This window comes from Salvelinus namaycush, chromosome 1 (genome assembly GCF_016432855.1).
Source record: "Salvelinus namaycush isolate Seneca chromosome 1, SaNama_1.0, whole genome shotgun sequence".
Classification (NCBI taxonomy): domain Eukaryota; kingdom Metazoa; phylum Chordata; class Actinopteri; order Salmoniformes; family Salmonidae; genus Salvelinus; species Salvelinus namaycush.
This window is the reverse complement of record NC_052307.1, coordinates 22,866,818-22,893,505: the sequence shown is the minus strand read 5'-3', so window position 1 is coordinate 22,893,505 and position 26,688 is coordinate 22,866,818. Positions and strand designations below refer to the sequence as shown.

General features: G+C 42.7%; 1 protein-coding gene across 1 annotated transcript; it reads right to left on the bottom strand.

Annotated features, from left to right (window-relative positions):
• Positions 1-1,126: 1,126 nt before the first annotated feature.
• On the bottom strand, positions 1,127-25,304 carry LOC120065375 (neuronal calcium sensor 1-like). The gene is made up of 7 exons (XM_039016364.1): positions 25,241-25,304; positions 16,396-16,420; positions 5,882-6,020; positions 2,807-2,885; positions 2,274-2,362; positions 1,905-1,982; positions 1,127-1,225 (listed from the first exon to the last, which is right to left on the bottom strand). Exons 1-7 carry the CDS (start codon positions 25,302-25,304, stop codon positions 1,127-1,129), a joined length of 573 nt encoding a protein of 190 aa, XP_038872292.1.
• Between the last annotated feature and the right edge of the window lie 1,384 nt (positions 25,305-26,688).

Here is a 26,688-nt window from a genome sequence, read left to right as displayed (position 1 = left end):
ACCACGCAGCCGTCATACCGCTCAGGGAGGAGACGCGTTCTGTCTCCTAGAGATGAACGTACTTTGGTGAGAAAAGTGCAAATCAATCCCAGAACAACAGCAACGGACCTCGTGAAGATGCTGGAGGAAACAAGTACAAAAGTATCTATATCCACAGTAAAACGAGTCCTATATCGACATAACCTGAAAGGCTGCTCAGCAAGGAAGAATCCACTGCTCAAAAACCGCCATAAAAAAAGCCAGACTACGGTTTGCAACTGCCCAAGGGGACAAAGATCATACTTTGGAGAAATGTCTTCTGGTCTGATGAAACAAAAATAGAACTGTTTGGCCATAATGACCATAGTTATGTTTGGAGGAAAAAGGGGGTGGCTTGCAGCCGAAGAACACCATCCCAACCGTGATGCACGGGGGTGGCAGCATCATGTTGTGGGGGTGCTTTGATGCAGGAGGGACTGGTGCACTTCACAAAATAGATGGCAACATATATTGAAGCAACATCTCAAGATATCATTCAGGAAGTTAAAGCTTGGTCGCAAATGGGTCTTCCAAATGGACAATGACCCCAAGCATACTTCCAAATTTGTGGCAAAATGGCTTAAGGAAAACAAAGTCAAGGTATTGGAGTGGCCATAACAAAGCCCTGATCTCAATCCTATATAAAATTTGATGGCAGAACTGAAAAAGCGTGTGCAAGCAAGGAGGCCTTCATCCAACTTATTGTGGGAAGCTTGTGGAAGGCTACCCGAAACGTTTGACCCACGTTAAACAATTTAAAGGCAGTGCTACCAAATACTAACTGAGTGTATGTAAACTTCTGACCCACTGGGAATGTGATGAAAGAAATAAAAGCTGAAATAAATCCTTCTCTCTACTATTATTCGGACATTTCCCAATCTTAAAATAAAGTGGTGATTCTAACTGACCTAAGACAGGGAATTTTTACTAGGATTAAATGTCAGGAATTGTGAAAAAACTGAGTTTAAATGTATTTGGCTAAGGTGTATGTAAACTTCCGACTTCAACTGTACATATGCAGGTTTTTACACATACATACATATACAGGTTTTAATATATACATACATATACAAGTTTTCACTGCTCTACTCACCAAACACTTTTTGCCTTATACCAGCCCATCGTACAGTGACAGTGCCTGCACAATGGAGGGGTCTGCCTTGGAACCCTCCTGAAACTCCTGCAGGGTCAACTTGCCATCAGCATTCTGGAACAGGAATACAGGAGAAAAGAATGCAATGGAACTGCAGCTGTATCGCAGATCAGGCTACTTTTACTCTATCTTACCAGCAGGGGGCAAAAGTGTTTCTCAAACAAATCCCGAGTAAAGTACCAGAGCCTGTTCTACACGGCTTGGCTGATCTAGTTCAGTGCACTTGGATGGTCAGCTCTCTTCCCTCTGCCCATATAAATGACTGAGTGCTGCTGCTGTGCTCTGAAGTCAATCCTATTGGCTGATTCTGGCACCGGGTATTGAACTGACAAACACCCAAGCTGGCTCTATCTCATCTCTCACTAAGCCAAGGACGAGGAGGGCCTGAGTGAGCTGACTGGGTATTAGCACTGGGCTGTGGTGGTGAGGATAAATCTGTGGTGTTTATACACCGCAGGCAGTGTTAGTGACGCTGGGATGGCTATGGCTAAGAGTTAAACTACACTCCCCGCCTCACTGCACTACAGCACAGGGACAACAGTAAGAACAAATCCACATTCAGTCTTTTCTGTTGATTTTGCTCGTCGGTTCATTACAATAGTACTGCCACTTACTTGTACAACAAAGTAAAAATAGCTACCAACATACCAAAGATCAACACGTAGTTACATAATGATATCATAACCCAAGGTGGTGGTTTTGGGTTACTACAGTGTTTTATATAGCGATATACCTTGTCCATCATGGCAAAAATACGGTCCACTCTCTTCTCAGGTGTATTCTCTTCTTCTGGTAACTCTACAGTGTTCCCCTGGAATACAGAGGCAAATATACTGTCAATATACATGTCAATGTATTTTGTGGGGGCGGCAGGTAGCCTAGTGGTTAAAGTGTTGGGCCAGTAACCGAAAGGTTGCTAGATCGAATCCCTGAGCTGACAAGGTTTAAAAAAAGCTGTTGTTCTGCACAAGGCAGTTAACCCACTGTTCCTAGGCTGTCATTGTAAATAAGAATTTGTTCTTAACTAACTTGCCTAGTTAAATGTTAAACACTATGTGCATGCTACCATTTCTCTTTGACATTTTAGCATTGTATAACTTACCACCATCAGATATATGGCATCTACGATGTTTAACATCTCGTCTCGTGTGATATAGCCATCGTTATCAAGATCATACAATTTGAAAGCCCCTGTAAAGACAGCAAAAAAATGGTGAATGCCCAGTACTGACTGTAAATAAAGTTGTTTTGAGATTGTGCAGATGGGGATCGATGAGTGTATGTAGCCTTTATTTTGTACTAATGTATTGTATGCTTGCCAATCAGATTGAAAACGAGTGGCTGTGTGTGGGGGAGGGGAGTAGGATGAGGGTTTTGAAATGGAATGAACCCCTGCATAGTCAGAACCATTTTCCCCAAATATCCAAACCCAGGGCTCACACAGTAGGCAACATAATTTAGCTTAATGCGCTACCATGTCTAACTATCTCTTATTTGTTGTCTTCTGTGAGCCTGTTAAGCTCTTTGTTTTGTTCATGCATAACAATAGGATCACAAAGAACCAGGTCCTGTCACTGAAGTGTCAAAGTGCATCTGGGGGTCACTGCCTAATGTGAAGGGGTCATCTCTCCTTACATCTGAGCTTCTCATCCAGTGTCCCCCGAGAGGTCACCGACAGGGCCTGGATGAACTCAGAGAACTCTATGCGTCCATCCTATTCAATGACAGAGAGAACAAGAGAGAGAGAGAGAGAACGAGGGGTAGGGAAGTCAGACAGGCAGAGAGAGAGAGCGAGAGAAAGAGAGAGGGGGGACAGACATGAAGCAAGAGAAAGAGAGAGTGAGAGGGGGGATAATAGAGAGAGAGGCAGAGAGAGAGAGAGACAATGAATATCTTCTTTCACACTAACACCCCAATACACTTTGTTTGGTCTATTGCTGAAAAATGGGGCAGACTTGTGCTCCGTGTCCGCTGCTATTTCTGCACTGCACCTGGCTCTCCGCCAAGGCTAAAGCATGTTATCGCTGGTCATTAGCGAGATGGATGCATAATGTACGATATTTTGAAAGTTATTACACACTCATAGAACCATTGTATATTAGAGCCAAATAAGTTTCACAGCTTTCACATCGATTATACATCTGAAATGGACATCACAGGTTTCTCCCTCTGTCCTACAGGGTAAAGCATTCTCCAGGCAGTTTTATTTCGCTCCAGCTTTCTTGGATTCCCTCACAGCATCCTGCTACAGCACTCAGAAGAATTTCCAATTACCTTCCAAAAATTGGGGGCAAATCGGTGGCCTGCAGCTTACTGCTGCAAGGGTTCAATTTGTGCAGTACATGGAAATGTCTGCCAATAAGAGATAGTGGTCAAGTATAAAATGGAATCATAAAGCAGCACTAACAAAGACAGACGGGCTGGAAATTCAGCTCTCTTGATGAAGTTCTGAAATCAAAGCTAATTCAGCTGTACCAGACTTGCACTAATCTATTCTTTAATAGTGCATAGTATTTTGCTATTCATGCTCTAAAGCAGCATATCTGTGACAGGAGCTGCTCCTAGTAAAGCCTGAGAATTGACACCTTGGATAGGATAGTAACCCTGAGAAGAAGTTCCCCACTGCTCCTATTCAGAGAGTCTGACCCCACTATTAAGACCAATGTGTTCTCTAACTACAGGGTGCTTAGCACAAATGAAGCCCATAAATAAAGAGCAGAACCAGTGTGTGTGTGATCTCCATGGCACAAAGCCAATTACCCACAGGCTATGGCCGCCAGGGGTCATCGGCCAGCCTGGAAGGGCTGTTCTTAACAAGACATAGTCCATTTCCCTTTCATTTTCAGGCACCTCTAACCTGTGCTTTGTCAACCCGTCTCACCTCTGATTGGCCCCACAGAAGGGACTCCTTTCTGTGCTCGGATTCCACCTCTGATTAGAGACCATTACACTGCACTACCAGTACCATGACTAGACACGACCAGTAACATGACTAGACACTACCAGTAACATGACTAGACACTACCAGTAACATGACTAGACACTACCAGTAACATGACTAGACACTACCAGTACCATGACTAGACACTACCAGTACCATGACCGGGCACTACCAGTACCATGACCAGACACTACCAGTACCATGACTAGACACTACCAGTAACATGACTAGACACTACCAGTACCATGACCAGACAATACCAGTACCATGACCAGACACTACCAGTACCATGACTAGACACTACCAGTACCATGACTAGACACTACCAGTACCATGACTAGACACTACCAGTAACATGACTAGACAATACCAGTACCATGACTAGACAATACCAGTACCATGACCAGACACTACCAGTACCATGACCAGACACTACCAGTAACATGACTAGACACTACCAGTAACATGACTAGACAATACCAGTACCATGACCAGACAATACCAGTACCATGACCAGACACTACCAGTACCATGACCAGACACTACCAGTACCATGACTAGACACTACCAGTAACATGACCAGACACTACCAGTAACATGACTAGACACTACCAGTAACATGACTAGACAATACCAGTACCATGACTAGACACTACCAGTACCATGACCGGGCACTACCAGTACCGTGACTAGACACTACCAGTAACATGACTAGACAATACCAGTACCATGACCAGACAATACCAGTACCATGACCAGACACTACCAGTACCATGACTAGACACTACCAGTACCATGACTAGACACTACCAGTACCATGACTAGACACTACCAGTAACATGACTAGACACTACCAGTAACATGACGAGACACTACCAGTACCATTATCAGACACTAACAGTAACATGACTAGACACTACCAGTACCATGACCAGACACTACCAGTACCATGACTAGACACTACCAGTATCATGACTAGACACTACCAATAACATGATTAGACACTACTAGTACCAGACACTACCAGTATCATGACCAGACACTACCAGTAACATGACTAGACACTACCAGTACCATGACTAGACACTACCAGTAACATGACTAGACACTACCAGTAACATGACTAGACACTACCAGTAACATGACTAGACACTACCAGTACCATGACCAGACACTACCAGTAACATGACTAGACACTACCAGTACCATGACTAGACACTACACGTAACATGACTAGACACGACCAGTAACATGACTAGACACGACCAGTAACATGACTAGACACTACCAGTAACATGACTAGACACTACCAGTAACATGACTAGACACTACCAGTACCATGACTAGACACTACCAGTACCATGACTAGACACTACCAGTACCATGACCAGGCACTACCAGTACCATGACCAGACACTACCAGTACCATGACTAGACACTACCAGTAACATAACCAGACAATACCAGTAACATGACCAGACACTACCAGTACCATGACTAGACACTACCAGTACCATGACTAGACACTACCAGTACCATGACTAGACACTACCAGTACCATGACCAGACACTACCAGTACCATGACCAGACACTACCAGTAACATGACTCGACACTACCAGTACCAACCAGAGACAGCACCCTCAACCTTTTTACTATATGTTACCGTTTGTTTACTAACATTGCAGTGACTTTGAAATTGTAATTAAAATCACAGAAAAAGCACATGTACTTGTGGAGGAACAAATGAAGGAATCAACAATCAAGAACCTTGTTTTCATCAAAGACGTTGAAGACAAAAGAAGCAAACTTGGTGGGGTCACCAAAAGGGAAGAACTGCTTGTAGATGTTCTGAAAGCCCACAGCATCCAGCTGACCACTTGGACAGTCCTTTATAAAGCCTTTGTACCTGTAGGACATGATGATGATGAGAGGGGAAGGTAAAGAGAACACAAGAGAAGGTTAACAGGATAAGGATACAATTAGCCTATTGAATATAATATGAAAATGTGTTCAATGCTTCAGATACAGCTATTCACATGCAATCAACATTTATCTAGTATAAAACAGCATGCTGTATCAAAAGGTTCGACCCAAAGCTATTTGTCTTGGTAGCAGATAAGACAATGTCTCTAAACTGATGAAGAGGCAGAGGGAGTTTAATTCAAATTACTTTCTTGTCTCCTTCTGCTAATGTGCATAAATGATAGATCAATCTGTGAGCTTCTAGCCTCTGCAGATGATACATCCAGAATGACATAACATCACAGTTAAATACAGAACCATGTTTCATATGCAATTTCCCAGTCAATCAAACGTAGACAGTCTCGTTGTACAACTCAATAAAGAAACAGTGTTATCAGTCGAATAACAAGCCTTTAATGGGTCTGTACAGAGGCAGGGAGGGAAAAGGAGAGGGAGAGAATGAATCAGAGATGAGTATGCTAGATGATAAGTGTAGATTTCTCTCTTCATAACTTTCTCTGGTTAAGGCATGGGGGTACTTATCAGTCTGGAGGACAAACATGTGCATCCATATGACGTCTGAACCAATGTTAGACAGTGATGTTCAGAGGTGGACAACTCTTCTGTGAGTTCCCATAACCTCCTATGTCTCTGTGTGATTGACCACAGACACAGACTGGTCCTGATGAGGATCTGCTGTAATGAAGGCCAGACTGAGAGTCATGGACGATGAAGCCCAGGACAGATCCTAGAATTCATTCAGTCCTTCCTTTGGCTCCTTACTCTGAAACGCATACTTTTAATCTGCCCAACAGACAAAACACACTCCTCCATGGCATGGAATAGGACAGAAAGACACAGGGAATATCTGAAGATATGCTGAGAAAAGTTTGAAGAGGAGACCATAAACCTTCCATTTGCATATCCAGATGTGGAGATATGCAGAGAAATGAAAACCCAGCGAAGAACAATGAGGAATCAAGTCTAATTGCCGTTCAGTGTGCAGGCAATACAAAGCACATCATAATCCCAAAATGACCCATTTCAAGTGAGATAGATTTCGTCTGACTCATTTGTGAATTTCCCATTGTCTCCGTAAAAAGGAAATATTTTCAGTAGATTCATTGGGGAACTTACGCAAAAAAACTGTTCATGCAAAAACTCACAGCCCTCTAGATTTAATCAGTTGGTTAGCAGCCATTGACTACTAATTGGACATTAAGCAGGATGATCCCTATCTAACTAAACTAAATGTGATGCAGCTCTTTCTAGTTTGAAGTGGCTCTGGCTAACTCAGTAGTATATGTGGAGTTGTGCATGGACACATATAGTCTAGCCTGGTGTAACGGATGCCCTGCTGCCTGCTTAGCGAGTACCGCTTCCTCCTGATTCGGCATATACCGAGGCTTGAACCCAGTACCTTTGGTTTGCTTCTTACCAGTCAGCACAGCCGAAAAGCTAGCTATTCAGTGACGCAAGTGGGGACACTTCAGGCTCAGGAGTGAGTTTCGCACATCCCCATGTGATAGATTCACCCCCTCAACTTAATCCACAACGACCCCAGCGTTGTTCTGAGTGCAACTGCAGATCCAAATCACAGCACCATGTGTAACAGATGTCACATTGCCAGTTTAGCGAGTACCGCTTCCTCCAGATTCGGTTCATACCGAGGTTCCAACCCATGGGACCTCTGCCTTGCTAGCATACGTGACCGCCGTCCCGGAGTCTTACCAGTCAACGCCACCAAAAAGTTTGTTATTCGGCGGCGCAAGTGGGGACATTTCAGGCTAAGGAGTGAGCTTCACACATCCCCATGTGGTACACTAGGTCCCAGGCCATTCAGGATAATTGTATTTATTCACATAGAGATAGCCAGTGGAATTATGTCCCAATTAGCGAGCCAACATGACTGGCAGCTTTCTACCATCATGGTGGATGGCTATAAACAGTGTTGTGGACTGCTCATAGCCATCCACCATGATATTTAGCTATTTTCCCTTGTTGTTGTCCAGTTGACAGGGATACTTGGCTCTGTCCCTCTGTTATTGATTGTAGGTGAGCACTAAGCATACTAATGACATCTCCCCCTGAATATATTAGCATATAATCAATACAGAGGAGACATTTAATGTACAGCACCGGCATTTATCTAACCCAGCTAATTCTTCCATGTCTGTCGGTGGCTCCTCCACTAATTACACACCATCTGGCATTTCCCCTGTTTAAACTGTCTCTCATCCTTCACACTCAACCATGGTGATTGCGGCTGATCTTCAAGTGGAGAGTCATGCAAAGTTTCCGTAAAATAATGTATGGGAGGGTCACTGAGCTGGCTGCAGTGCCCAGCCAAGGGGTTATTCTGCCCCAGTGCATCCAGGCACCCCCTGAGACTGGTCAGCTCTGTAGCCCCGTGCTGGAGAAGCCCACCAAGAATTGTCTTTATGCTGTTGCTGCGTGTGGATGTGCCCTTGCTCACTGGCCCTATCAGAGAGGGCCAAGTGCATCAGTACACTGACTGGCTGGCACACGAGGCACTGACTCCTCTCCCTAAAGTACAGTCAGGATCAGGTTTTGACACAAAGCCAAGGCCGAAAAAAGAGCGTTAAAGACCTGGCATGTGAGATGGACAGGGAAAGGCAGCATTGGCACGTGATATAGGTTACTGTAAATCATAATTCATTGTTTAGGCTAGATCTAGCCTGGGGTGAGATGTATTCAACTCTTTTCCACCACTCATATACTACAAGAGTAAAAACAGAAGCATTTGCATTGTGTAATAAGGATCCAGTAGGCTCAGCCAGCTACATCATCATTTTGCTTTAAGATTAGTTGGCTGTGTTTTATAGCTTTACATGGCAGAGGACATGACCCAATTCCCTGTGTGCTTGAAATTGTAAAAAAAAAACTGTGAGGGGGAAAGCCATGCATGCAAAGACAAAGAGTACCTATAAATACTCACATCATCAACAATAGCACCAATCCTTGACTCTGTAGGAAAAAGTTGTTCTATTTTCAGAACTCTCCAAGGGGATGTGTGAAAAAATAACTTTAGCCTCAAATGCAGTAGCACTACGCAATCTATTAGTGATGGGGGGGGGGGGGGACGATGCAGTTACATATATCGCAATACTATAGTTGGATGATTTTATATCGATATTTGACCCCAAGTACTGATTGAAAAAATACATCAAATATATATTTTTTGCTACTATAGTAGCGCTAGCTGGCGCTAGTCAGCTGTACCTGCGCCAAAACCCAGGTATTTTTAATCCTATAGCTTGTTCTTCATTTTCTTTTAAATAGTAAGCCAACATGTTTCCCTGACTGATCAAAACTTGTTTTCTCATACTCTCTCTTGTCTCCCTGCAGCAGACATATGGTGAGCAATATGTTTGGAACATCGACTCGCAATACATATAGAATCGTGAGAATCGCAATACATATTGTATCGGCACCCAAGTATCGTGATTAGGGTTGCAAAGTTACCGGTAATTTACCAAAGTTACCTGAATACTTTGCAATTTTTGTAATTAACAGGTCATCTATGGCAATATATATGGTATATATGGTAACTTTGGTCATTTATACTTGAATAACTTGTACATAAATGTATTACTTTTTTTATATCTGTGTACATATTGTCCATGATTTTCTTGTGGATAGACCATATGGTTCAAGAGAAAATACCCAAATGAATGAAAAAATAATCTAATCAACAATGGCATTATTTTTAATTAACTATTGACTTTTTTCACAACTGCCAGCAGTTTGGCGCAAAAACATTTAAAACAAAGACATATTCACATAGTAAAATAAATAAACGTGTGTAAAAAACATAAAATATTGAAACCCTCATATTAAACAATGGCATGAAATAGCATTAAAGACCTGGCATGTGAGATCGATAGGGAAAGGCATCATTGGCACGTGATATAAACTCCGCAAAAAAAGAAACATCCTCTCACTGTCAACTGCGTTTATTTTAAGCAAACTTAACATGTGTAAATATTTGTATGAACATAACAAGATTCAACAAGCTGCATGTAAGCTGCATCTCCTCCTCATGGACTGCACCAGATTTGCCAGTTCTTGCTGTGAGATGTTACCCCACTCTTCACCCTAGCCCTCACCCTCCAATCCAACAGGTCCCAGACGTGCTCAATGGGATTGAGATCCGGGCTCTTCGCTGGCCATGGCAGAACACCGACATTCCTGTCTTGCAGGAAATCATGCACAGAACGAGCAGTATGGCTGGTGGCATTGTCATGCTGAAGGGTCATGTCAGGATGAGCCTGCAGGAAGGGTACCACATGAGGGAGGAGGATGTCTTCCCTGTAACGCACAGCGTTGAGATTGCCTGCAATGACAACAAGCTCAGTCCGATGATGCTGTGATACACCGCCCCAGACCATGACGGACCCTCCACCTCCAGATCGATCCCGCTCCAGAGTACAGGCCTCTGGAACACTTATTCCTTCGACGATAAACTCGAATCCGACCATCACCCCTGGTGTGACAAAACCGCGACTCGTCAGTGAAGAGCACTTTTTGCCAGTCCTGTCTGGTCCAGCAACGGTGGGTTTGTGCCCATAGGCAACGCTGTTGCCGGTGATGTCTGGTGAGGACCTGCCTTACAACAAGCCTACAAGCCCTCAGCCAGCCTCTCTCAGCCTATTGCGGACAGTCTGAACACTGATGGAGGGATTGTGCATTCCTGGTGTAACTCGGGCAGTTGTTGTTGCCGTCCTGGACCTGTCCCGCAGGTGTGATGTTCGGATGTACCGATCCTGTGCAGGTGTTGTTACACATGGTCTGCCACTGCAAGGACGATCAGATGTCAATCCTGTCTCCCTGTAGCGCTGTCTTAGGCGTCTCACAGTATGGACATTGCAATTTATTGCCCTGGCCACATCTGCAGTCCTCATGCCTCCTTGCAGCATGCCTAAGGCACGTTCACACAGATGAGTAGGGACCCTGGGCATCTTTCTTTTGGTGTTTTTCAGAGTCAGTAGAAAGGCCTCTTTAGTGTCCTAAGTTTTCATAACTGTGACCTTAATTGACTACCGTCTGTAAGCTGTAAGTGTCTTAACGACCGTTCCACAGGTGCATGTTCATTAATTGTTTATGGTTCATTGACCAAGCATGGGAAACAGTGTTTAAACCCTTTACAATGAAGATATGTGAAGTTATTTGGATTTTTATTAATTATCTTTAAAAAACAGGGTCCTGAAAATCACAATTTATTGTTTAGGCTAGATCTAGCCTGGGGTAAGATGTATTCAACTCTTTTCCACCACTCATTTACTACAATAATAAAAACAGAAGCATTTGCAGTGTTGAAAAAGGACCCAGTAGGGTGCGTAAATTACCGGTAACTTTGCAACCCTAATCACGATATTTAGGTGCCGATACGATATGTATTGCAATTCTCACGATTCTATATGAATTGCGATTTGATGTTCCAAACATATTGTTCACCATATGTCTGCTGCAGAGAGACAAGAGAGAGCATGAGAAAACAAGTTCTGATCAGTCATGGAAATATGCCACATGCTTCAAGATGGCCACCATTTTTCCTGTACCCAAGAAGGCAAAGATAACTGAATTAAATGACTACCGCCCAATAGCACTCACTTCTGTCATCATGAAGTGCTTTGAGAGACTCTGCAAGGATCATAACATCTCCACCATACCGGCCACCCTAGACCCAATTCAGTTTGCATACCGCCCCAACAGGTCCACAGACGATGCAATCACCATCACACTGCACACTGCCCTATCCCAACTGGACAAGAGGAATACCTATGTAAGAATGCTGTTCATTGACTACAGCTCAGCATTCAACACCATAGTACCCTCCCAGCTCATCATCAAGCTGGAGGCCCTGGGTCTCAACCCCGCCCTGTGCAATTGGGTCCTGGACTTTGACGGGCCGCCCCCAGGTGGTGAAGGTAGGAAACAACATCTCCACTTCGCTGACCCTCAACACTGGGGCCCCACAAGGGTGCGTGCTCAGCCCCCTCCTGTACTCCCTGTTCACCCATGACTGCGTGGCCATGCACGCCTCCAACACAATCATCAAGAGTGCAAACGACACAACAGTAGTGGGCTTGATTACCAACAACGACGAGACAGCCTACATGGAGGAGGTGAGGGCACTCGGAGTGTGGTGTCAGGAAAACAACCTCTCACTGAACGTCAACACAACAAAGGAGATGATCGTGGACTTCAGGAAACAGCAGAGGGAGCACCCCCCTATCCACATCGACAGGACAGCAGTGGAGAAGGTAGAAAGTTTAAAGTTCCTCGGCGTACACATCACAGACAAACTGAAATGGTCCACCCACACAGAGAGTGTGGTGAAGAAGGCGCAACAGCGCCTCTTCAACCTCAGGAGGCTGAAGAAATTTGGCTTGTCACTAGGGCTGGGCGATATGGCCAAAATATTAAATCACGGTATTTAGACTGTATTTTTTGTTTTTGAATAATAAAAGTTCTACATTAGCTTTATGAGTAGTGAGTGATCCTAGGGTGGCAACACATACATTCTAAGTGATTTAAATGAGTCTTTCTCCATTCTGATTGTTTTATACTGTTCAATTCAACTTCAACCAAAACAAATTTCAGCACTTATCATTTCTGCATTTCCTGCACTTAATTGCAGAGGTGGAAAAAGTACCCAATTATCATACTTGAGTAAAAGTAAAGATACATTAATAGAACATTTCTCAAGTAAAAGTGAAAGTTACCCAGTAAAATACTACTTGAGTAAAAGTCTAAAGGTATTTGGTTTTAAATACACTTAAGTATCAAAAGTAAATGTAATTGATCAAATGTACTTAAGTATCAAAAGAAAAAGTATAAATAATTTCAAATTCCTTATAGTAAGCAAACCAGATGGCAACATTTCCTTTTTTATTGACGGATAGCCAGGGGCACACTCCAACACTCAGACATAATTTACAAACAAAGCATTTGTGTTTAGTGAGTCCTCCAGATCAGAGGCAGTAGATGACCAGGGATGTTCTCTTGACAAATGGTGAATTGGACCATTTTCCTGTCCTGCTAAGCATTGAAAATGTACCGAGTACTTTTAGGTGTCAGGGAAAATGTATGGAGTAAAAAGTACAGTCTTTTCTTTAGGAATGTAGTGAAGTAAAAGTTGTCAAAAATAAAACATAGTAACGTATAGACACCAAAAAAACAACTTAAGTAGTACTTGAAAGTATTTTTACACCACTGCTCAATTGAGATAATTTCCACACTGCCACATAGGGCTGCACAACATGGGACAATAATCTAGGATTTATGTAACTATGTGTACTGAGAGTCAGGAAGCAAGTCCAGGGAGTGAGTGTTTTAATAACAGAACATAATACAAAACAAGAAACACTAACAGCACACAGACATGAAACAAAAACAATGACACCTGAGGAAGGAACCAAAGGGAGTGACATATATAGGGCAGGTAATCAAGGAGGTGATGGAGTCCAGGTGAGTGTAATAATGCGCTGATGCGCATAACGATGGTGACAGGTGTGCGCCATAACGAGCAGCCTGGTAACCTAGAGGCCGGAGAGGGAGCACACGTGACAACTTATTTTTAACCAAATGTTGCAATTGCGATTTGACTTGAAAATTAGAGAAAAACTGTTGGAATCATGGAAATAGAATGACTATTCTAATGTTATAGTTAGAATATAAAGTTGGCACTTTGAATACAGTGTTGTTTGAGATGAAAACAAATTAAAATGCCAGGGAGTTGTTATTGTGCCATAGTAGGAACTAAAGTGTTGATATGTGTTTCCTAGGGGACCCTATTAGCTTTGACTACATTGCTTGTTTTCTCTTAGCTACTTCATGTAGCTAACATATTCCTCTTTGATTTAGAAGATACTGTTGCAAAAACAACATGCTGATTTAGGTCTACGCCATCACTACTATTATCAGGCTGTATTAGCTAGCTACGTTTGCTCTTACTCAGTACATTTATTAGCGGCTAACAATTAGCATCTCAAGATTTAGGACCACTTGCTAAGAAAATACAAACAGCTGTTTGCTATTGTAAGAAACACAAACTAATAGTGTCATTATAGAACGCTAGTGGATTTATATTAAGAAGCAAAGTGAAAACAGCATTGTTGCATGTGCTGCATTGACCATGCAGACTGAATGCAAATGTCTCGTGGTTGAGGAACATCAAATGTGCTCCTTGAGTGACGGGGCGTGGCTAGGTCTGTGTGGAAAGTGGCACGGTGAGAAAGAGCAGAGAGATGACTCGAGTAGTGAAGTAAACTATAAAAATTGACATTACACGTGCCGTATTACATTTAACAAACAAAACATTCAAATACCGGTATAGAAGGTAAAGTAAAAACCCAAACCGGTCCCTATATCAATACCGATATATAATAAAATACGGTATACTGCCCAGCCCTACTTGTCACCTAAAACCCTGACAAACTTTTACAGATGCACAATCGAGAGCATCCTGTCGGGCTGTATCACAGCCTGGTACGGCAACTGTACCACTCTCAACCGCAAGGCTCTCCAGAGGGTGGTGCGATCTGTACAACGCATCACCGGGGGCAAACTACCTGCCCTCCATGACACCTACAGCACCCGATGTCACAGGAAGGCCAAAAAGACAATCACGGACAACAACCACCCGAGCCACTGCCTGTTCACACTGCTATCATCCAGAAAGCGAGGTCAGTACAGGTGCATCAAAGCTGGGACCGAGAGACTGAAAAACAGCTTCTATCTCAAGGCCATCAGACTGCTAAACAGCAATCACTAACTCAGAGAGGCTGCTGCCTACATTGAGACCCAATCACTGCCCACTTTAATAAATGGATCACTAGTCACTTTAAACAATGCGACTTTCGGCCATTGCTCATCCATATATTTATATGTACATATTCTCATTCACACCTTTAGATTTCTGTGTATTAGGTAGTAGTTAGAAAATTGTTAGATTACTTTTTAGATATTACTGTCGGAACTAGAAACACAAGCATTTCACTACACTTCGCATTAACATCTGCAAACGATGTGTATGTGACCAATAAAATTTGATTTGATTATTCACTAAATTGATGGTTTATATTTAGGACAATGTTTTACAGCTTCGTCATTATATATATATATGATATGTATATATACAGTACCAGTCAAAAGTTTGGACACACCTACTCACTCATTTTTTACCATTTAGTGAGTAATAGTGAAGACATCAAAACTATGAAATAACACATATGGTATCATACAGTAACCACAAAAGTGTTAAACAAATCAAAATATATTTTATATTTGAGATTCTTCAAAGTAGCCACCCTTTGCCTTGATGACAGCTTTTGTCCGGGTATCTTTGGTAAATTGAAATGCATTCCAGGTGACAACCCCATGAAGCTGGTTGAGAGAATGCCAAAAGTGGGCAAAGCTGTCATCAAGGCAAAGTGTGGCTACTTATTTTATTATTTTATATACTGTATTTTGCATGAGGGCCAGAGATAATTACAGACACCTGTGATAATCCAAAGTACCCAAAAGGGCCACTAGATGTTTTGCGATAAATTACATAAAATCCTTGAAAGTTACTACAATTGTGGTAGTTTACTGGTAAACTTCTAAAGTTTCCAGTAATATACCCTCCCTTTGCAACCCAAATCGTGATAATATTGTAGCGTGAGGTCCCTGGCAATTCCCAGCCCTACAATCTAGCCTACTGAAATACTTTATCCATGGATTTCACTTTGGAAACAATATCCGTGCACCACGGAACTATCAAATTGAGGATTTAATCAAAGGGCTATATAAAGTTAGGCATGCTCTCTGCACTCTGTAGAAAGGCCTTAATAACCAGAGCAGAGTTGGAGCATCAGTCAGACATGAGTAAACAACTCTTGACACAGTCTAGCTGCTGCTCAGGAAGCTCCAGCCCAGCCAGCTCCCAGCCAGCTCACCTCCCAGTCACTGGGCTCAGCCCACAGAGCAGCAGACCTCCATTCCAGAGTCAGACCAGTCAGACTGAGCCTGCAGGCTTCAGCCAGCCTTTAGATGGGACCCATTCAGCAAGGCATATGGCCCCTGGAGTACCTGACATTAACACCAGAACACCTGCCAAATTTAGTAAACAGCACATGGTGCAGGTGAATCTGTCACTCACCCACATTGGCAGGTACAGTTCTGAGAGTCTAATTGAGGACTAGGCCCAATGCAGACTAGAAGAATTTGAGTTTTTGGAAGAAGAGAGGGGTAGAAAAGGGTACAGCAGGAAAGGGAGATTTGGAGGGTCATTGAAAATCATATGTACTTACCACTGTTGCACCTCTTTCTCTGTAACTGTAAGAAAAAAGGAGAGTTTTTAGCAAGAGAGAATAAAGTTATGTACCATGTCTCAGACCATTTAGATGACTTGGGAAAATCCACTGTCAGTTGAAAATCACAGATTCCCATGACTGCATAGGACTGGACTGTAACAAAAATAATCTAATTATGATTGCACTGAGCATTTTGGGGTTTCTTATCAATTTGCACCCACCCTGAGGAATAATGTGTAATTATTTTTGTTGTTTAATGTATAATTGAATTCAGTAATTTGGTGTTTAATGTCTAATTTAATTCAGTACTTCTGTTGTTTAATGTGTAATGGAATTCAGTATTTTTGTTGTTTACAAACTGAATGATTCATCACACCTGAAGCTATGGAATTCACTAATCTGCTACATTGCTCCCAAAGACTTCCACGTTATTATAATTCAAAGGTCAATTTAGCAGATTCATGGACAGAGGGAGAGAGAGAGACAGAGAGAGGTTAGCAGGAGGAAAGTGAGTAGCTTGGGGAGCAAGATGTATTTTCATGCCCACAAACAGCGTTAGTATCAACCACTCCCTCGTGGTTCTCCCTCCAGCCTCCAAAGTAACCAAAGCCATTTTCACCATCTGAACAATGAGGCATACTTTCTAAAATAAGGGCGGAAAAATCTATGGCTGTAGGTAACCTGGTAGACCTGTGAGGGCGTTTTGAACGTACACTGCTCATAGCCTCAGGACAGACATGGGGATTCTCTAAACCGACAGGATGCTTCTTAATAAGGCACCACAAACAACATAATGAACTAGATGTTCATGGGCTAGATTTTGATGTTCCTACTGCCACAGGTCATACTGACACATGGATATGGTGGTGCGGTACTGTTGCCTCGGTAATGACTGTTCTAATGTTGTAGTCCCCATAATCTTAGTTAGATAAAAAAGCTAATATATAGAATCATTCAAGACCTTATCCAGTCTTTGGAGGGAATAATTCATGGATTTGAATAGTCACAACTATCATATTACCTGAACCTTACACAGTGAGGGCTCTATTTTAACAAAACAAACGCAATGGTAAATCTAAGCACTGGCGATAGTGCTATAGGTCGGGGGGTGGGCGAGAAATATTTTTCTATTTTCACAGCCTTCATTATCAGCGCAATAGCTGGCAGTAGAGCGAAATGGTTGGGTTTTGAGGAGAAAAAACTAGGCTTGTATGTGTGAGGCAGGTTCTCAATAAGCAAAATATACACTACATAACCAAAAGTATGCAGACACCTGCTAGTTAAACATCTCATTCCAAAATCATTGGCATTAATATGGAGTTCGTCCCCCCTTTGCTGCTATAACAGCCTCCACTCTTCTGGGAAGGCTTCCCAAAAGATGTTGGAACATTGCTGTGGGGACTTACTTTCATTCAGCCACAACAGCATTAGTGAGGTCGGGCACTGATGTTGGGCGATTAGGCGTTCCAATTCATCTCAAAGCCCGAACCATGAAAAACAGCCCTAGACCATTACTCCTCCTCCACCAAACTTTACAGATGGCAATATGCATTGGGGCAGGTAGAGTTTGGCATCCGCCAAACCCAGATTCTTCCGTTGAACTGCCAGATGGTGAAGAGTGATTCATCACTCCAGAGAACGTGTTTCCACTGCTCCAGAGTCCAATGGCGGTGAGCTTTACACCACTCCAGCCGACGCTTGGCATTGCGCATGGTGATCTTAGGCTTGTGTGAGGCTGCTTGGCAATGGAAACCCATTTCATGAAGCTCCTGATGAACAGTTCTTGTGATGATGTTGCTCCCAGAGGCAGTTTGGAACTTCATTGTGAGTGTTACAATCGAGGACAGACGATTTCTACATGCTACGCGCTTCAGCACTCGGGGGTCCTGTTCTGTTCTGTGAGCTTGTGTGGCCTACCACTTCGCGGCTGAGCCCTTGTTGCTCTTAGACGTTTCCACTTCACAATAACAGCACTTACAGTTGACCGGGGCAGCTCTAGCAGGGCAGACATTTGATGAACTGACTTGATGGACAGGTGGCATCCTATCACGGTGCCACGTTGAAAGTCACTGAGCTCTTCAGTAAGGCCATTCTACTGCCAATGTTTGTCTATGGCGATTGCATGGCTGTGTGCTCGATTTTATACACCTGTCAGCAATGGGAGTGGCTGAAATAGCCAAATCCAATCATTTTAAGGGGTGTCCACTTACTTTTGTCCATGTAGTGTATATAATGTATAAAGACGAAGCTGTAAAACATTGTCCTAAATATAAACCATAAATTTAGTGAATACCATTGTTTAATATGAGGGTTTCAACATTATATTTATTTTACACACGTTTATTTATTTTACTATGTGAATATGTCTTTGTTGTAAAGCGCCAAACTGCTGGCAGTTGTGAAAAAAGTCAATAGAACAGTTGCAGAGTTAACTGAAAATAATGCCATTGTTGGTTAGATGCTGTTTAAATTAATTATGCTATTTTCTCTTGAACCATATGGTCTATCTGCTAGAAACACATGGACAATATGGACACAGATATAAACAATGAAAACTATATATGAATAAAACATTTCTAAGTTATTCATGTATAAATTATACATTTTGTATATATAGTGTAGCCTAGGCCTGACGTTGATACTGAATTATAGGACTGAATAATTGAAATACGTTTGGAGGAGAGCGTCTTTGGTAACCAAATGAGTGGCGCTCTTTGTGAATGGGGATGGATACAAGCCGCATGGAGTATGCACTGCAGGTAAGCCTATGTGAATTGTGAGTACTGCAAAAGCCTCATGAGTAGACGACCATTTAGAAAGCTTTTATGGATCTAAGCTACTTGGTGAATGCAATGCCAGGATAAGAGAGACCCCAGATGCATTGCTGTTGAACCAGCTTTCCTTAAAGTAAGGTAAGGGTAGCTTACTAAGGACTTGTATTTTAATGAAACGAAACGGAAAACAAGCAATTGTTACTGGAAAATAACTGAAATGTTTCCAAATACAAGTGTCACCCGATTTATCTCATTTCGTTCCATGATGTCTCGTTCCATGATGGGCATATAGCCTACAGTACATGTTTTTTTTTTACGCTAATCCAAGATAATAACAGGCGCTGGATAAAATAATGTAAAGCATCCATAGATAAAAAGGGGATGTCCCCTCACTGTTTTGCTCTTGATCTTTTAATAAAGTTCTGTTGATTTTTTCCCAAAGCGGTCTAGAGACAAATCCTTTATCAATAGTTTTGACCACTTGGCGAATGCATTGGACAGGACAAAAAAACAGTCTTCATTGAGAGGAGGTCATATGCTTGGTTTTTAATCAAATTAAATGAAATATGTGGTTTACGGGCACAAAAAGCACATCTCTCTATTTCCATGTGCATATGGGCACTGTGTGACACGGCTGGATAGGCTGCGCTTCTTTTGTCAAAATCCATGTCATAACCAACCACCCACCTTAACGCTAAGACCAACTTTCGGTCTTAAATTTTGGCACTTTGGCGCATGTTTTTAAGGACACAGCCCCTCCAACCTCAGCGCAAGCAAGCTCATATAAGACAGGTAAATTAACAGTCCTGGTGCTAGGGTTTGAAAATAGAATAGTACCGGCTTTAACAGGTCACAATTGCTAAAGAGCCCCGAATGTGCAAAGGTCATGTCCAGGAATACCTGTAACTTTCAAGTATTTAGCCCATGTCAGTGACTGCCTGAATGTGAGTTCCCAGTGGAAAGGGAGAGGGATGATGAATAAACGAGAGTAGGTGTCAGCCTTTCCTCCTTCACGCTCAATCAAATATCCTTTGGGAAAAGAATGCCTCATTTTAAAGGCCAAAATATAAACTCTTTATTTTCCTCTTTCATTAACAGCAACCTAGACAGCGCCATTTCAATGCTAAGCAGTTCAAATAAAAACATTTTATTAGCATCTCACTGAATGTGCAGCAAATGGTAGGCTATTTATACAGTGCCTGGTGCAGTGTTGTTTTCAATGGCTCTTTCCTTGATAACAAGGTACTTTATTTAGGTAGATAAGTGACTTTGACAATGTTACAGACATTCCTGACTGTAATACTATGTTAAAGCCTACATCAGTGAAGCTGGGCTATATCCTAGGCCTGTGTGTGCCAGGCTTTCAGAAATAAGTGTGTATCCAGTGTAAAAGAACAGGAAATGAGTCTCAGCAGAGTCCAGAGATTAAGAAAGCATTTCTTTTGGGAGGAATTTGGAGAGCCTTCAACCAGCATGAGAGAAAATCATCATTAATTCTAACATCCAGACACTGTCTATGAGTCAGAGCTGCGTCATTGTGTCCATTACAGAAAGAATGGCCACATCCTGATAATAGTGAGATACAAGATATACCATAGATTGAAGACTATATATTTAGTACAAGACAAAACCTAGGTCTAGACCTTGTTCAGTGCTCTATATTTTGTAGTAGCTGGTCCGCTCTCAAAAAAGAGATTAAGGGTTAGTATTTAGTATTTATTTAATTAATGTGTATTATATAGTATATTTATATTATAGTATATATCCATTATTGACGTGTGAGTATATTCCAGGAGCGCACACACGAACGCACCTGTCGCTCGTTACCCTAAACAAGTTCACAATATAGAAGCACACCTTCAGAGGAGACGCTGATGACACTGACGAAGGCTTAGGCCGAAATGTTTGTCTATCTACCATGAAATAAATACTAAAAAGAAACCTTGAATCTTTTTTTTGAGTGTGGACCAGCTATGTAATAGAATTTTGTAATTCTATTACATTTTGGTCAACGCACCTGTTCTGAGAGCAGCGGTCACTAGATCTTCCATATTATGTAGTGACAGCTTACAGGAATATTGCAAGCAAGGGAAAAATGTAACTGTTATTATGGTCGCAGCCATAAGCCAGGCTATTAATTCTCTCCAACAGACTGGTTACAATATTGGTGTTATTTAATCACATATGGTGACTGACTGGTGCAGTTAGAATAAGTGCAGTATAGAGACATGTTCATCCCTGCTTCACTTTGCTTCGCTCAGCGATTCACAGGGAATCATCATGTGGCACATTCAGAAATGACAGAGTCGATCTTATGACTGTCAGGCCAGCCAAGCTACCATTAAAATGGCCTCAAAAGTCAATGGCATCAAATAATTGAGGCAATTCACAATGCCTGCGATTCAATCAAGTTTTATTACGTAACTCAGTCAAAGGCAATGGGCAGTAATATAATCAGCCTATAAGGAGGGAGGAAAGCAGTGAGGCCAGGGCTAGCAGCTCAGCTCCCTTTGCCCTGCAGGGCCTGCTCACACACATCCAGCTTGCACTCTGTCAGTATCAACCTCTGAGCTGAGTCTGACGGCTAACAAAAACACCTATTACATCCTCAAGTCATTTGACAGGGCTTGCTCTTTCCACATGATATCAGACCAGTCATTTGGAAAACCATTTAGGCGCGTTCAGTTTTAGGTACAGTAGGCTAAACTGTGGCCCCCTACATTAAAAGATGGGTATACTATGCCTTTAGGCATAACATGTTATATAAAATGCTTGTTACAGTGGCAAATTGCAATAGCTAATAGTGACAGAAGCCAAGCACAGGAAGCCTCTCTGCTTTCTGTCTTGCACAACCAAACCTGTAAGACTGGTATCATTATAGATAGGCCTCCAAACGAGCTTACAACACTCCTTCCGTGGCCTCCAACTGCTTTTAAATGCTAGTAACTAAGTGCATGCGCTTCAACCGATTGCTGCCCGCACCCTCCCGCCCGACTAGCATCACACCTCTGGACGGTTCTGACTTAGAATATGTGGACAACTACAAATACCTAGGTGTCTGGTTAGACTGTAAACTGTCCTTCCAGGCTCACATTAAGCATCGCCAATCCAAAATTAAATCTAGAATCCGCTTCCTATTTCGCAACAAAGCCTCCTTCACTCATGCTGCCAAACATACCCTCGTAAAACTGACTATCCTACCGATCCTTGACTTCAACGATGTCATTTACAAAATAGCCTCCAACACTCTACTCAGCAAACTGGTTGTAGTCTATCACAGTTATCACAGTGCCATCCGTTTTGTCACCAAAGCCCCATATACTACCCACCACTGCGACCTGTATGCTCTCGTTGGCTGGCCCTCACTACATATTCGTCGCCAAACCGACTGGCTCAAGGTCATCTATAAGTCTTTGCTAGGTAAAGCCCCACCTTATCTCAGCTCACTGGTCACCATAGCAACACCCACCCGTAGCACACGCTCCAGCAGGTATATTTCACTGGTCATCCCCAAAGCCAACACTTCCTTTGGCTGCCTTTCCTCCAGTTCTCTGCTGCCAATGACTGGAACAAATTGCAAAAATCTCGGAAGCTGGAGTCTTATATCTCCCTCTCTAACGTTAAGCATCAGCTGTCAGAGCAGCTTACCGATCACTGTACCTTTACACAGCCAATCTGTAAATAGCACACCCAACTACCTCGTCCCCATATTATTACTTACCCTCTTGCTCTTTTGCACCCCAGTATCTCTACTTGCACATCATCATCTGCACATCTATCACTCCAGTGTTAATGCTAAATTGTAATTATTTTCGCCTCTGTGGCCTATTTATTGCCTTACCTCCCTACTCTTCCACATTTGCACACACTGTACATAGATTTTTCTATTGTTTTATTGACTGTATGTTTGTTTATGTGTAACTCTGTGTTGTTGTTTTTGTCCTACTGCTTTGCTTTATCTTGGCCAAGTCGCAGTTGTAAATGAGAACTTGTTCTCAACTGGCCTACCTGGTTAAATAAAGCTGAAATAAAATCAAATAAAAATTACTTTGAAGTATCAAAAGAGAATGTCTCAAATTTGGCATTGGATCAAACTGAGGTTGGCAATAAGAGTAAAAAAGTTGCTTATGAGATTTACTTGACTGGCTGTCAAAGTACCTTGGATGCAAAATAAAAAAAATCTGCAGAACGGCATCCCTAAATTTAGCTAATGCACAGACGGTGCTCCTCCTGGAAGTTGGGTGTGTGCCTTGGACATGATAGGAGTGTAAGCCAGCTTCTTTTAATATTTTAGTATGGCACTGAAAGCAGGCCTACAACATCCTGAGCTCAAAATTGATCACTGAAAACATCTTCCTATGGGAAAGGAAGAAAGTCCCTGCCCATTTTCTGAAAACATCTGAAACCCTACCTCTTCAAAGAGTATCTTAAATAATCCCACAACACCTCCCTCCGCATCAACCCCCCCCCCCCCCAAAAAAAATAAGAATTTTGTGAACCAACATTCGCACTTGATTTCCCCCCCCCCTTCCTAGCTCTGACTTTGCTGATAGCTACTTTATTGAAGAAAAATGTACTTACTATGACTGTGATATGTGGTTGTCCCACCTAGCTATCTTAAGATGACTGCACTAACTGTAAGTCGCTCTGGATAAGAGTGTCTGCGAAATGACTCAAATGTATGTAAATGCTATAAGTCAGAGGAAGGATATTTAAGCTTCTCAACAGGATAGGGAGAAGAGGGACCAGAAAGAGGAGGGAAGGAGACATAATGAGGAGAGAAATGATAAGGGGTCTAAGTTAGACAAGAGCGGGGTAAGGGAGTGGGCATGCTGGGAGAAAAGGCTGGGTGCCCCTCTGAGCAAAGCTAAGCAGATAAGATCCTAATTATACTAGTTAATTCCTTGCTCAAAGAGGGCAATCAGGGGATGTAGAGAGTAAGCGAGGGAGATAGAGAGAGAGAATCAGAAGAGGGAGAAAACAGGAAAGAGAGCTGGCTAAAGGACAGCAGCAAATAGCCCATCCCAGCACGAAGCACAATCTTCCTCACCCCTGCAATTTCCTGTCACAGCAGCCTTCCCTGGTTGTGGTGGGGTGAAGCCCACCGCGTGAAAAACACTGTCATTAGGCAGCCATAGGCTGTCAACTCCCACCCAACACCTGGCATGCTATGCTACAGGCTAGCCATCCATTAGACTAGATACAGTGAGGGCAACACATTTGAACAATCAGTTCAACTCTAGTCTGTTAAGTACTAAAACAACAAAATATGATTGTTTTTATCCACAATGGATGGCTTGGCTTATATGGATTCTGTGATTAGAGAGTTTAGGCCTAAATAACATCATTTTGATTATCTTGTTATTTCTACAAATGCCTCCAGTCTACTTTGCTTACATAGGTTAAGTGATGTATTGCCAACAATGAAAATATTGTTATTTCGCCTGCTACTTAAAGACCTTTTAAAACACTTTGCCTAAATGTGCATACTTATGGAAATGTATGAAGGCTCCAGCAAGCCCATATTTGCTATCTTTGGCAAAACACCAGTGTGATTGCAGATCCAAAGTCTTAACACCCATCAGCATTTTCAAAGATCTCTCCTTCCCAGTGGAGTGTTTCAAAAGACGCTGATTAGAACCACTTCCAGACCTAAACTAATCACAATTTGTGACACCATATGAGTATTTATGCAAAAATATGAAGGCTATATCCACCGTGGAGCTGACATTTAATTTGTGCTGTTGATTCTGAGGATTAAGAGAAACAGAGGCGAAGATGTCTTACACAGGCTACACGCAAACCAGTTCATATGAGGCACACATTTAGTACTATTTCTATTCACTGTTGCTCATCATAAAACGCTTAAAACGATAATGATTATAGATCGTCTTGGGTCACTGCTATTATAGTGCTGTTATGGGTATTAACCTAAATAGGATTAGTTACTGCATGTTACAATGATTTTGTGATCGCCACAAATAAAAACATATTAGCATTTTTTACAATCCATGTCTGATCAGTCCCGTTGAAAAGAGAGAACAGAAAAAGGCTAGAAGGCTACTCACAGTAGGTCTTCCTGGTCAGTTCCTCCACCACCTCCTGCTTGAGCTTGCTGTTTGATTTGCCCATGGTCTGTACCTTTCTCCTTACTGCCTTGGGTTACTCCTCCACGCCTCCTCCTGCTCCACCTTGACACAAACTAACTGAACAACCCTCTCAGTCCAGACCTCGCTGGTCAAACAGATGCAAATATCGGCCAGTAGAGGAAAGCAATACAATTATACCACTGAAACAGTCAACTCTGAAAGAGGATCGAACTCAATCCACCCACATCAGTCTTGTGTTCAGTGCAGTCCACTCTGGATGTGTCAAGACTTCAGCCCTCCAGGGCAGCCACTCCAACCCCAGGGGCTCAGGACTGAATAATGGGAGACTGCTGAGTATCTGAGTCTGAGTGTTCGCCTCTCCTTTCTTTAGAATGTCCAGTGGGCGAGAGTGGCGTTGTGATGCGTTGCTACCTTCGTCCTTGGTTACAGGAGTCACCCAGTGTCTGGGTTTTGTGTACGCTCACTCCCTCACACTCTGCTCACTGTTCCTCTCACCCCTCCTTTTCCTCCTTTCACTCTATCCCACCCTCTTTTCCCACCACTGTCTCTGTGGTTTCGGGTAACTTATAAGAGAATCCTCCCTCTTCACAGCTGAGATAAGGGGGTGGGTAAACTAAAATACTTGGCCTCAAAAGCATTCCCTTTTCAATTACACCCCTGGCTTGAACTCAGATCCCAGTAGGGCATCCTTCGGACACAGCAGCAGAAAAGTCAAAAGGGCTCTGTGACTTAAACTGTCATTTAAAATGCAAAATGCCGAAATGAGAGAGAAAATAGAAATGTCCCAATTCTTTGAATGAACGGCTAAGGCGGTTTTCCCAGTATGTTTCCAGGCTGAGGGATTTACAGAATGACAGTTCACTTTTCTCCTCCATTCTGACTCATAATTTTCCCTACTGCCTGGCCTCACGGCGGCACAGTGTAACCTAATGATTTCAGCCTCTCACAGACGACAGGAGATGGATCATGGAATTTCTCTGTATCAAAGGCCTGAGGTGGCATTCATTGATGCTTAACCCCAGCAGCTGACTGAGCCTCAGGACAGGACACTACGGCACCTTATCTCAGTAAGCATTAGGATCTATGCCTATGTGTTTGTTCCGTTCCTGGCCAGGACTGTCTTCTCCATGCATGTAACTGTGGTGGTGGTAATCATCCTTGTGTTTGCTCAGCACTGTTTTCCCGGGTAACCCAGACACTGTGAAAACAAACAGCAGTTGCAAGGTCAAGGCAGTGCCAGGAGGGCCAGACTACTGTGAACATCAGCTATCCTTAATCCCTGAGATCTCACCCACTCCACACCAATGACAGGAGCACTCATCTGTGTCAGATGTTGAGCACTTGTTCTCCTCAAACACTCACTGTTGCCGAGTTTCCACTGAGGATTTACCCTGTTGTTTTACCCA